We start from the raw sequence: 14,559 nt of genomic DNA, 5'->3' as shown, positions 1-14,559 counted from the left end.
GTCCCTGGATCCTGCGATGCCGCGGAGCTCCGTTCCCTGCGCCGTTACGACGCACGGGGGCGGAGAACGGCGCCAAATTCAAAAAAGTTAATTAACACAATACAATAAAATATTTATTATAATTATATTATTATTTGTTATAATTATTTATTGTATTATATCTTATGATTTTGTTTTTCAAACTTTTTCATACCCGGGATGTCTACTAGACTCTTGTTCGGACAGATTTAAGTGAGTTATTCCTAAGAATTACAGGCCTACAATGTAAAACGCCAAATTTCCATGCAAAATAATGGTACCGCTTTCAGCACCTAAAATCTGAAATAATCATACCGCCAGGGAGGTTAATTTGAAAAAACTTCAGACAATATCGCCCCCCCCGACCCCCGTTATACTTACCTGGCCCCTCGAAAGTCCCGCGCTCGGCCCTGACATCCTCTGGCCGTTGATTGGCTAGAGCGGATGGATTAAAAGCAGCGCAGCCATTGGCTGGCGCTGCTGTAAATCACATCCAATGGCGCGGCGCGCCGAGGGCGGGGCAGTGATACAGTGAGCGGCTATAGCCGATTTCTGTATCACGGGAGTGCGCCCGCAAGGACTCCACACCATGCAAGCTCTCTCGCATGAATGTGTGGAGTTCTTGCGGGGAGGACCAGAGACAGCCGCCGGGGGACCCCAGAAGACGTGTATCGGGGCCACTCTGTGCAAAACGAGCTGCACAGTGGAGGTAAGTATAACATGTTTGTTATTTATTTTTTAATTTTTTATTTCTTTACAACCCCTTTAAGACTGAGAATTTTGTTTGTTTAAGGAATATCTTCCATCCCGCTCCTTAAAAATGTCTAATCACTATGGTTGAAAAAAAACGAGTGCTGATTTGACCCCACTAATCATTAGAAAATCAAACTGAGATGAAAATGTATCAACTAAATCCTACTGGTGTATGGCTAGCCTAGGGCCAATTCACATTTAGGGGGAATTCACACATACTGCGCAATAAAAAAGGGAGCCATGTGATGTGCTGAATTGTGCACCACACTGCCCCCTACTGCAGCTGGCAACAGAGAGCTGCCAGAGTGGTAAATCGCTCCAGCAGGTCCCTGTTGAAGTGTAATTATCCTTACAGTGATTGCAGTGTGTTTTCCTAAGACCCCTTTCACACTGATCAGATGCACTTCTCTCGCAGCGTGGGTGCAGCACAGTGTACCTGCGGTTTTCATACGGGTTAGCTGCACTTTGCCATAGACTTCTATTATGTCCTGTGGTTTTTATGCTCTTTCTAAAAGCAAACTAAAATCCCTGGACATAGTAGAAGTCTATGGCAAAGCACAGCTATCCCACATGAAATGCGGGGTACATTGTGCTGCACCCAGGCAGCAGGAGAAGCGTACCAGATCAGTGTGAAAGGGGTCTAATGCCCCGTATACACGATCGGAAATCCCGACAGCAAAAGGCCGATGTGAGCTTTTGAACGGAAATTCCGACCGTGTGTATGCTCCATCAGACTTTTGCTGTCGGAATTTCCGCCCACAAAAAAAGATAGAGAGCTGGTTCTCAAATTTTCAGACGGAAAAAATTCCTATCAAAAAATCTGATTGTCTGTAGCAATTCCGACTCGCAAAATTCTGACGCATGCTCGGAAACAATTCGACGCATGCTCGGAAACAATTCGACGCATGCTCGGAAGCATTAAACTTCATTTTCCTGGCTTGCGTAGTGTTGTACGTCACCGCATTCTTGACAGTCGAAAGTTCAGAGAACTTCTGTGTGACCGTGTGTATGCAAGCCAAGCTTGAGCGGACTTCCGTCGGAAAATCCGATCGTGTGTATGCGGCATGAGTGTTTTTAGTGGCTTGTGCGCTTGTGTTTGCTTTGAGGTCACTTTTTGAGCTTTCATGTGTGCTGTATTGCATTTACACGTGTTTACGTTGTTAAAAAATGCAGCTTGCTTTACATTTTCTCACTGCAATGATCATTTATTCAATGAAAATATTTTTAGACTAAAATATGACCAAAACAATTAAAATGGCTAAAACAAAATCAAAATTTGACATTAGGGCCAGTTCACACCAGACGCAGTTCCGTTCAGTTTCGTGTGCTTTTTTCTGCACAAAATGCATGCACAGTGTTTTCCATGTATTCCAATGGCTCTAGTCGGCTCTAGTTCACACCATGCAGTCAGTTTTTGCACCGGAAACTCACTGCATGGTGTGAACTAGAGCCGACTAGAGCCTTTGGAATACATGGAAATCACTGTGCATGCATTTTTAGTGCTCACAAAACTGTACGGAACTGCGTCTGGGGTGAACTGGCCCTCATAATGTTGGTAATCTATTCAGGTAATATGTGCAATGGTATTACAGCCAACAGAGTTTACATTTTTGGGGGTTTGTTTATATTTTAACCGCTTGCCAACCGCAACTTAGTTATATGGTGGCAGAGTGGGTCTCCTGCGCCTGGATCATGTACCCATTATGCCATCTGGCACTTCCTGGTAAGGGGTGCGCGTGTGCGCGCCAGCACTGCGGCTCTGCTGTGATTTGACACAGCACAAGCCGATCAGTGGGTGCTGGCCAATAGATGTCCGCTGGAACGGCTGAGCGGCGAGGAGAGACACAGGACGGAGCTCTGCCTATGTAAACAAGGCAGAGCTCCATTCTGACAGGGGGATAGTGGTGGATTTTGTGTCCCTGCAAAGCAGGGAATAAAATACATCACTTCCCTTAGTAAAAACAGCACACATACAGGTTGATTTACTAAAATCAACTAGACTGTGTACTTTGTAAGTGCAGTTGCTCCAAGACTTAGTAAATAAATAAAGCTTCACTTTGCAAAAAAAATAAAAATCACATACAAGGGGAAAAAAATGAATTTTTGCTTGCATATGATTGGATGCTGTTCTTTGGGGTTGATTTACTAAAGGCAAATAAACTGTGCACTTTTCAAATTGCATTTGGACTCTTCAAGAGCAGTTGCTTCAAAGCTTAGTAAATGAGCAGAAGCTCTGCTCAAATGAGCTAGTGTCAGACTGTCTGCCACAATGTCGCAGTCCCGCTATAAGTCGCTGATCGCCGTCATTACTAAATAAATAAATATAAATTCTAGCATATATCCCATAGTTTGTAGACGCTATAACTTTTGCGCACGCGATAACTTTTGCGCAAAGTAATCAATATACACTTATTAGGTTTAAAAAATATATAAAAACAATGGGCCGGATTCAGGTAGAATTGCCTATTATTTACGGAGGCAGCAGAAGCTCCGTGAATTGCGCGGGCGCGCCGGCAAAATGCCCGGCGCTAGAGCACGCAATTTAAATGATCCCGTAGGGGGCGGGAATCATTTAAATTAGGTGCGTTCCCGCGCCGATCGTAGCGCGCATGCTCCGTCGGGAAACTTTCCCGACGTGCATTGCGGCACATGACGTCGCAAGGACGTCATTTGCTTCAAAGTGAACATGAATGGCGTCCAGCGCCATTCACGATTCACTTACGCAAAGTACGTAAAATTCGAATTTCGTGACTCGGGAACGACGGGTATACGTAACATGGGCTGCCCCTGCTAATAGCAGGGGCAGCCTTGCGCGAAAACCGCCGTACGTAAACAACGTAAATTGCATACGCAGGGCTCGCACAACGTTTTGAATCGGAGTTAGTATGCAATTTGCATACTATACACTGAGCACAACGTGAACGCCACCTAGCGTCCACCGCAAGAATGCAGCCTAAGATATGCGGGCATAAGAGCCTTATGCCGCGCAGATCTTAGGCTGCAGTCGGCGTAACGAGGTTCCTGAATCAGGAGCACTCGTTACGCCGGGGCAAGTAAGCAATTGCGCTGTGTAACCTATGGTTACACAGGCTCAATTGCTTCTTGAATCCGGCCCAATGTAGCAGAATACATATTGGCCTCGATTTTAAAGAAATGTTATTTTTAATTTTTTATTTATTGAATAGGTTGTATATCAGAAAAAAAAAATATGTCGGTCTTCTTATGCTTATAGCGCAAAAAAACAATGATCATCCAATATCACCAAAAGAAAGCTCTAATTGTGGAAATTTCATTTTGATACATCGTTGTATGACCGCGCAATTGTCAGTTAAAGTAACGCAGTGGCGCATCGCAAAAAAAATCCTGGTCACGAAGCAGAAAAAACGTCAGCGTTTTAGCTGGAAAAATGTGGCAAAAAAAAAAACGCAAATTGAGAGTATATTGTACAAAGTTTAGGCGATTTTATGAGCGTTTGAGATTACAGGCGTTATTTGCACTTAACAACACTCCCCTCTGCAAAAGCAAATAAAAAAAAACGTTGAAACTTGACGTTCACAAGAGTTAACAGGAGTTTAGGAGCGATTGGCGCTTTTACAGCTCCTAAACTTCTCCAGAAAATGATTGAGAAGGTTTTTTTTTTCCTGCCTCTGAACGTCCCTGTCAGAAAATGCCTGTAGTCATCATAATGTACAAAGACCTATAGAATACAATGGAAGTGCTTCTACAGGCAGGTGAAAAAAATGTCAAACGCCTGTAGAATCAACGTTTTTTTTTTTTTGCCAGTGTGCATGGAACCCAACAGCTTTTATTTATTTTCTTTGTGTGCTGCAAAAGCGCTGCAAAAACGCTGCAAAAATGCTAATGCTTCTGAATTAAGCTACTAAAATGCTACTAGAAGCTGGCACAAAAATGCTACAGTGGAACCTTGGTTTAAAAGTAACGCGGTTAACGAGCATTTTAAAAGAACAACTTTTTTTTTAAATTCTGTCTCGGTTTGCGAGTGTTGCCCCCCAAACGAGCAAAATTCACGCTAATGGGGTGTGCAGTACCGCATTTGGCCAGAGGTGCGGGGCGCCAGTGACACTCGGAATCACTTGAAAATACTTGGGAACACTCGGAAATTCTAATTTCCCGAGTGTTTCGGAGCCTTTCCGAGATCAGCCGAGCTGTCCCTGAGTATTTCTAAAGCTCTCCGGCGCCCCCCTCCTACCTCTGACCACATGCGGTATTGCATGCCATAGAAGTCAATGTGGAACAAATTATCTTAGTTTCCATTGACTTCTATGGGGAAACAGCGTTTTTTTCTAGCTTTTTTGAGCTTATGAAATACGCTGTTCCATGCACATTAGCATAGAAGCAGGTGCATGGAGATTCAGCTTCTAGGAGCAGAAAAATATTTTTTTGTAGAGTTATTTTGAAAAAAAATTCAGCAGAAAAAAAAAATTCTGAATGCGCCTAACTGCTTCTAAATGCTACTAAAATTCTCTTTTTTTCTTCATGTGCTGCAAACATGTAAATAAAATGCTAAGGCTCTTAAAATGCTACAAAAAAATTATTAATGTTATTATCGGTATTTTTTTCTGCTCCTAGAAGCTAAATAGTCTTATCTTAGGTGTCCATACATTAGATTAGACTATTAGTGTTTTTTGAGCTTCAGCATCTAAAAAATATATTTTTTTGTTTTTTTGGAGCGTTTCCCCAGCAGAAATGCTCCTAAATGCTACCAATAGCATTTTTTTTAAATGAACTGCAAAAACGCTAATAAAACACTAACACTCCTAAAAAAAGTTTTTACCAACGTTTTTTATCCAGCATTTTTTCCATCGTTGTTTTTTTAGCTTGACCACTTCACCCCCGGAGGAATTTACCCCATTCCTTACCAGAGCACTTTTTGCTATTCGGCACTGCGTCGTTTTAACTGACAATTGCGTGGTCGTGCAAACAATATTGATGTCCTTTTTTTCCCACAAATAGAGATTTCTTTTGGTGATATTTGATCACCTCTGCGGTTTTGATTTTTTGCGCTATAAACAAAAATAGAGCGACAATTTTGAAAATAATTCAATATTTTTTACTTTTTGTTATAATAAATATCCCCCAAAAACTATAAAAAACAATATTTTTTCTCAGTTTAGATGTATTCTTCTACATATTTTTGTTAAAAAAGTTATAGCATCTACAAAATAATGCCGCGTACACACCATCACTTTATGTGATGAAAAAAAACGACGTTTTGAAAAACGTCAATTAAAATGACCGTGTGTGGGAGAAAACCTTGTTTTATGTCTTGTGAAAAACGACAAAATTTTTTTTAAGCATGCTTCAATTTTTTGTGTCGTTTTTCAAAACGTAGTTTTTTGTGTTAATTAAAATGATACTGTGTGGGCAAAACGACGTTTAAAACAACGTTTTTAAACCCGCGCATGCTCAGAAGCAAGTTATGAAGCAAGCTTCAATGGAAAAGAGTGCTGAACGTAACCGCGCTTTGCCAGAGCATTTTGAAAAAAATGATGGTGTGTAGGCAACGTCGTTTTTTTCATCACATAAAGTGATGGTGTGTACGCGGCATAAGGGATAGTTTTATTACATTTTTAACACTAGGGGGCGCTGAAGGGGTTAAATATGTTCCCTAGTGTGTGATTCTAACTGTAGGGGGAGGGGACTCACAAGGGGAGGAAACCGATGTGTGTTCCTCTGTACTGGCAGGTCACAGGTGCCCGGCGGACTACGCAGCCACCTGGCATGCGCACCGGGTCTCGCGCGCTCCCCCTAGACGGCCGGGAATCCCAGGACGTCATTTGACGTCCACCCAGGATGGGTCCCTTGTGACAGTAATAGGTGGTGACAGGTACTCTTTATGGAGGGATCGGGGGTCTAAAAGATCCCTCCTTTGCACTTCAAAGTATTCAGATCGCCGAAAACGGCGATTCTGAATACTGTGTACTTTTTTAAATCCGGCGCCATTGGCAGCAGAGAAACCCGGAAGTGACATCATGACTTTGCTTCCGTGTTTCCATTGCGGAGACTGAATCAAAGCTGTTTACGGCTTAGTTTCAGTCTCTGCCTGGACACAGAAGGCGCCGGATAGAGGATCGGGTCTCCTGGTGGGACTGGAGGACCGGTCAGAGTGGCGAGAGGATGTCCCCGCCCGCTCCTCCGGCATAACAACCGCATCGGTTGTTATGCCTGAAGAGCCAATCGCCCGCTCTAAACAACGGTGCCGGGATGATGCCTGCAGCTGCAGGCATCATTCCGGTATAACCCCCGAAAGCCGAGGACGCATATATGCGTTCACTCGGCGTGAACGGGTTAAAAACGATTGTGTGTGGGCTTCAGAGCATTTTTCTGGTTCTAAAAATGTTTTTCAAACATGCTCTATTTTTTCACAACGTTTTTAACGTTGTCGTTTTAAGGTTGTAAAAAATTATCGTGTGTGGGCTTTAACGACGTGAAAAAAAACGAGCATGTTCATAAGCAAGTTATGAGACGGGAGCGCTCGTTCTGGTAAAACTACCGTTCGTAATGGAGTAAGCACATTCATCACTCTGTAACAGACAGAAAAGCGCGAATCGTCTTTTACTAACACGGAATCAGCTAAAGCAGCCCGCATTGAACTTCCCCTTTATAGTGCTGTCGTACGTGTTGTACGTCACCGCGCTTTGCTAGAGCATTTTTTTTCACGATCGTGTGTAGGCAAGACCGTTTTAATGATCGGGTTGAAAAAAAACTTTGTTTTTTCTAGACCCTTAAAAACGTCATTTTTTAGAACCCGAAAAACGGTCGTGTGTATGCGGCATAAGTGTTTTTTGAGCTTCAGCATCTAGGAGCAGAAAAATAATATATACAGTAACACCTTGGATTGTGAGCATAATTCGTTCCAGAAACATGCTTGTAATCCAAAGCACTTGTATATCAAAGCATTTTTTTTTACAGGGTATAAAAGAGAAGAGAGGCACCTCTAAGTGTAGCAATAAGATGCTAAATGTTGTACCTTCATTAAATGTAACCATATTGCTACACTTGGAGGCTCCTCTCTTCTTTTTATACTCAGTTGTGACATGACGCTACTCTTATATCAAGACATCGCTTGTATATGAAGGCAAAATTTATTAAAACATTTTGCTTGTCTTGCAAAACGCTCTCAAACCAAGTTACTCTCAAACCAAGGTTTTACTGTATTTTTGGAGCGTTTCCCCAGCAGAAATGCTCCTAAATGCTGCTAATAGTGTTTTTTTTTAGCTTTTTTTTTTAATGAACTAAAAAAAACGGAAAAAAAAAATAGCATTTAAAAAAAAAAAAATTTGGAGCATTTTTCCAACAGAAACGCTCCTAAACGCTGCTACAAAAAGCTATTACCAACGGTTTTTTCTCCAGCATTTTTTTTTTTTCGATTAATAAAAAAAATTGTGTGCATGGAGCCTCATGCCGCGTACACACACGATCATTTTTCGGGTTGTAAAAAACTACGGGCCAGATTCACAGAAGAAGTACGCCGGCGTATCTACTGATACTCCGGCGTACTTTCAAATTTGCCGCGTCGTATCTTTAGTTTGAATCCTCAAACCAAGATACGACGGCTTCTGGCTTCGATCCGACAGGCGTACGGCTTTGTACGCCTTCGGATCGTAGGTGTAATACTTTGGCGCCCGCTGGGTGGAGTTTGCGTCATTTTCCGCGTCGGGTATGCTAATTAGCTTTTTCCGACGATCCACGAAAGTACGCGCGGCCGCCGCATTCTCTTACGTCGTCGCAAGTCGGCTTTTCCCGGCGTATAGTTAAAGCTGCTATTTTGTGGCGTCTAGATAGACTTGCCATGTTAAAGTATGGCCGTCGTTCCCGCGTCGAATTTTGAATTTTTTTTGCGTAAGTCGTCCGTGAATAGGAACGGACGTAACTCACGTCGACGTTCAAAAAATGACGTCGGTGCGATGTCATTTTGCGCAAAGCACGGCGGGAAATTTCAAAACGGAGCATTCGGCGCGGGAACGCGCCTAATTTAAATGATCCACGCCCCCTACCCGGATCATTTGAATTAGGCGGGCTTGCGCGGGAGGGATTTACGCTACGTCGCCGCAACTTTACAGGCAAGTGCTTTGTGAATCAAGCACTTGCCCGTAAAACTTGCGGCGGTGTAACGTAAATGCGATACGTTACGCCGCCGTAAATGTACCTGAATCTGGCCCTACGTTTTTCAGCTTCTCGAAAAAACAACGTTTTTTTCAACTTCATCATTAAAACGACGTTGCCTACACACGATAGTGAAAAAAAATGCTCTAGCAAAGCGCGGTGACGTACAACACGTACGACGGCACTATAAAGGGGAAGTTCCATGCGGATAGCGCCACCCTTGGGGCTGCTTTAGCTGATTTTGTGTTAGTAAAAGACGATTTGCGCTTTTCTGTCTGTTACAGAGTGATGAATGTGCTTACTCCATTACGAACGGTAGTTTTACCAGAACGAGCGCTCCCGTCTCATAACTTGCTTCTGAGCATGCGTGGGTTTTTCACGTCGTTAAAGCCCACACACGATCATTTTTTACCACCCCGAAAAACGTCAAAGTTAAAAACGTCGTAAAAAAATAGAGCATGTTCGGAAAAAATAAATTTTGTTTTTCAGAACCCGAAAAATGCTCTGAAGCCCACACATAATCGTTTTAAATTACATTTTTAAAAAACGTTGTTTTTTACAACCCGAATAATCGTGTGTACGCGTTTGGAGCGTTTTTTGCTCCCAACTGCTTCTAAATGCTACTAAAATTCTCTTAACATCATTTGCTGTAAAAATGTAAATAAAATGCTAAAGCTTCTAAAATGCAACAAGAAACTGGTACAAAAATGTTATTATCAGGATTTTTTTCTAGTTTCTATTTGAGCTCATGAAAAACGCCACATGAAGCCGCGTTCGCGCCCGGCAGCAGCATTTTTTTCTGCCTGTATTCAGGACCCCCGGAATGTGAATGAGCCCCTAAGTCCATTCATCTTCCCAGTGCTCCCAGTGCCTGACCATCAAACCTCCCAGTTTAACCCTTGGTGTGTGCAGCCAGGGACACACAATGGGGGCATTTGAGGGCATCCCCTCCCCCTCCTCCTCTGTGGGGGGAGGATACAGGAAGGGACCCCAGACCGGTGACCCCATGCCCTGCACAGCACACTGTGTGACAACACACAGCACATGCCTTCAGCTGCCTCCCCTCCCCCTCCTCCCCTGTCCCTGCTGTGTCCAGCAACCCCCTCACCACCTCTGTGCGCGCTCCCGCCCTCCCCCCGCCTCTTGTGCCTGCGCAGGAGCTCGAGGAAAAAAAAAAAAAAGAGAAGAAAGTCCCGGAGGGTTGTGAGCCATAGAGAGAGTGAGAGCCGGAGTATGTCCGCAGAGCGCCGGTGAATGGAGCCGTGTACGGGGAGAAGGATGGAGCCGGGATCACTGCTGTGCTGGGCTGTCCTGCTCTGTCTACCAGGTGAGTGCTGAGGGGGGAGGGGAGGGGAAAAGTTCTGCGGGATGGAGGGGAACCCCGACACTGCTTTCCAGGAATCACTTCCTATCTCATAGCATTATATACCAATAGTTACTGAGCATATCCTACCTGACCCATCAATACTGAGCATATCCTATCAGTACTGAGCATATCCTACCTGACCCATCAATACTGAGCATATCCTATCAGTACTGAGCATATCCTACCTGACCCATCAATACTGAGCATATCCTGACCCATCAATACTGAGCATATCCTACCTGACCCATCAATACTGAGCATATCCTATCAGTACTGAGCATATCCTACCTGACCCATCAATACTGAGCATATCCTATCAGTACTGAGCATATCCTACCTGACCCATCAATACTGAGCATATCCTGACCCATCAATACTGAGCATATCCTACCTGACCCATCAATACTGAGCATATCCTACCTGACCCATCAGTACTGAACATATCCTACCTGACCCATCAATACTGAGCATATCCTACCTGACCCATCAATACTGAGCATATCCTATCAGTACTGAGCATATCCTACCTGACCCATCAATACTGAGCATATCCTATCAGTACTGAGCATATCCTACCTGACCCATCAATACTGAGCATATCCTGACCCATCAATACTGAGCATATCCTACCTGACCCATCAATACTGAGCATATCCTACCTGACCCATCAGTACTGAACATATCCTACCTGACCCATCAATACTGAGCATATCCTACCTGACCCATCAATACTGAGCATATCCTATCAGTACTGAGCATATCCTACCTGACCCATCAATACTGAGCATATCCTATCAGTACTGAGCATATCCTACCTGACCCATCAATACTGAGCATATCCTACCAGTACTGAGCATATCCTACCTGACCCATCAGTACTGAGCATATCCTACCTGACCCATCAATACTGAGCATATCCTACCTGACCCATCAGTACTGAGCATATCCTACCTGACCCATCAATACTGAGCATATCCTACCTGACCCATCAATGCTGAGCATATCCTACCTGACCCATCAATACTGAGCATATCCTACCTGACCCATCAGTACTGAGCATATCCTACCTGACCCATCAATACTGAGCATATCCTACCTGACCCATCAATACTGAGCATATCCTACCTGATCCATCAGTACTGAGCATATCCTACCTGATCCATCAATACTGAGCATATCCTACCTGACCCATCAATACTGAGCATATCCTACCTGACCCATCAATACTGAGCATATCCTACCTTCCTCATCAATACTGAGCATATCCTACCTGACCCATCAGTACTGAGCATATCCTACCTGACCCATCAATACTGAGCATATCCTACCTGACCCATCAGTACTGAGCATATCCTACCTGACCCATCAATACTGAGCATATCCTACCTGACCCATCAATACTGAGCATATCCTACCTGACCCATCAATACTGAGCATATCCTACCCGATCCATCAATACTGAGCATATCCTACCTGACCCATCAATACTGAGCATATCCTACCTGACCCATCAATACTGAGCATATGCTACCTGATCCATCAGTACTGAGCATATGCTACCTGATCCATCAGTACTGAGCATATCCTACCTGATCCATCAATACTGAGCATATCCTACCTGACCCATCAATACTGAGCATATCCTACCTGACCCATCAATACTGAGCATATCCTACCTGATCCATCAGTACTGACTACTGAGCATATCCTACCTGACCCATCAGTACTGAGCATAGCCTACCTGATCCATCAGTACTGAACATATCCTACCTGACCCATCAATACTGAGCATATCCTACCTGACCCATCAGTACTGAGCATATCCTACCTGATCCATCAGTACTGAGCATATCCTACCTGATCCATCAATACTGAGCATAGCCTACCTGATCCATCAGTACTGAGCATATCCTACCTGACCCATCAATACTGAGCATATCCTACCTGACCCATCAATACTGAGCATATCCTACCTGACCCATCAGTACTGAGCATATCCTGACCCATCAATACTGAGCATACCCTATCAGTACTGAGCATATCCTACCTGACCCATCAATACTGAGCATACCCTACCTGACCCATCAGTACTGAGCATACCCTACCTGACCCATCAATACTGAGCATATCCTACCTGACCCATCAATACTGAGCATATCCTACCTGATCCATCAGTACTGATCATATCCTACCCGATCCATCAATACTGAGCATATCCTACCTGACCCATCAATACTGAGCATATCCTACCTGACCCATCAATACTGAGCATATCCTACCTGACCCATCAATACTGAACATATCCTACCTGACCCATCAATACTGAACATATCCTACCTGACCCATCAATACTGAACATATCCTACCTGACCCATCAATACTGAGCATATCCTACCTGACCCATCAGTACTGAGCATATCCTACCTGACCCATCAATACTGATCATATCCTGACCCATCAATGCTGACCATATCCTGTATCCTGACCCATCGATACTGAGCATATCCTACCTGACCCATCAATACTGAGCATATCCTGACCCATTATATGTATTATATATAATAATAATAATAATAATAATAATAATAATAATAATAATAATATGTATATATAATAATAATAATAATAATAATAATAATATGTATACAATAATAATAATATGTAGATATAATAATAATAATAATATGTATATATAATAATAATAATAATAATAATACCGGTAATAATATGTATACAACAATAATAATAATAATAATAATAATAATAATAATAATATGTAGATATAATAATATCTACATATTATTATTATTATTATTATTATTATTATTATATATACATTTTATTATTATTTATTCATATTATTTTTGAATTATTCAAGTATTCTTTATCTGAATACACATAGAGGGACACTATAGACAGGATATGAAAATAATCCAGGGGCTTCTAGTGGAAGGGCCACGCATTCACTGATAGGACCATCCCAGCTTCATTTGTATCATTTGATCCATGTTAGATTTGATCGATTGAAGGCCAATTATGTGTCTTTTTGATAATCCGTAGAATTGATCATATTGTCCTATTGTATGAAGAATCGTTCAATCAATTTGATTGTTACATGTATGGACACCATAAGATCTGATTTCTTAACGGTGGCTTCATTTGTATTTAACCAATTAATATGCAATTTGATCAAAATAATTTAATTGGCAAACAATGGAACAAGCGTAACTTTACTTCTGATCCCATCTGATCACACCAAGTGGAAAGTATTGGCAGATGCATTGGTCGTGAATTTGATCATAGTTTGATCGATCAGATTATGAAATTACATGGTGAAAACAGAGATGCAATTGATAACTTGCGATCGTATCTTCCAACTATCAATCAAAATTGGCTTTCCTGCGATCTATCGATTGAATGGATTGGTGACTATTGGTGGCCAAACATGCTTCTATAAATGATTGATTTATTTTCCAATCGATCTCTCTGATGGGTATAACTTGATCTATTACGGTGACCATGTACACTTTGATTTTATTATCTGACTGATGCGCAATTCGAGAATAATGATTGAATTGGCATAACTTCACTCCTGAACAATTTGGACTGTAGATTAGATTCAGTCAAACTGAGTCAATCAGTCAGGGTGGAGAATTATCGATCGTCAGCACGTTTGTGAATTTGATCATGTTATCGATTGATCAGGTTATGAGATTGCATGGTAAAAACAGAGATGAGATTGGTAATTTACGATCGTATCTTCCAACTATTGATGGAAAATGTCTTTCCTGTGTGTTCTATCATTTTTTTTTCGATCAATGACCAATCTCTCCTAATAGGAATAAATTGATCTATTAGGGGGCTATGTACACTTCAGTTTTATTCATGAATTCAATCATGTTTCAGTTGATCGGATTATGAGATTGCATGGTGAAAACTGAGATGTGATCGATAATTTATTGCAGAATCTTTCAACTATTGATCGAAATCCACTTTCCTGTTGAAAACATAGATGCGATTGGTAACTTACGATCATATCTGCCAACTATGTCTGGAAATTGGCTTCTCTGTGTGCATCCTATCAATGTATTTTTCTGATTGATCTCTCCTGATAGGAATATATTGATCTATTAGAGTGGCTAAGCTCGCTTTGATTTTGTTATCCAATCGATATGCAATTCAATCAAACTGATTGAATTGGTATAATTTCATTTCCGATCAGTTTAGATCAGATTTGATCAAACCGAGTTGATCAGTCAGAGTGAAGAATTATTGATCGGCAGCACTAAGATACT

The 14,559-nt window shown here is 42.1% G+C and overlaps 1 protein-coding gene across 1 annotated transcript in view; it reads left to right on the top strand.

Annotated features, from left to right (window-relative positions):
- Positions 1–10,097: 10,097 nt before the first annotated feature.
- Positions 10,098–14,559, top strand: part of PRTG (protogenin) — a 189,276-nt gene continuing 184,814 nt past the window's right edge. The window contains exon 1 of the mRNA XM_040342732.1: positions 10,098–10,225. Within this exon, the coding sequence (XP_040198666.1) occupies positions 10,153–10,225 (73 nt within the window). The 5' untranslated portion in view covers positions 10,098–10,152. The remainder of the gene's footprint in view (positions 10,226–14,559) is intronic.

Source organism: Rana temporaria, chromosome 3, assembly GCF_905171775.1.
Source record: "Rana temporaria chromosome 3, aRanTem1.1, whole genome shotgun sequence".
NCBI lineage: Eukaryota > Metazoa > Chordata > Amphibia > Anura > Ranidae > Rana > Rana temporaria.
The sequence above is the reverse complement of the archived record's forward strand: the minus strand, read 5'-3'. Positions and strand labels throughout refer to the sequence as shown.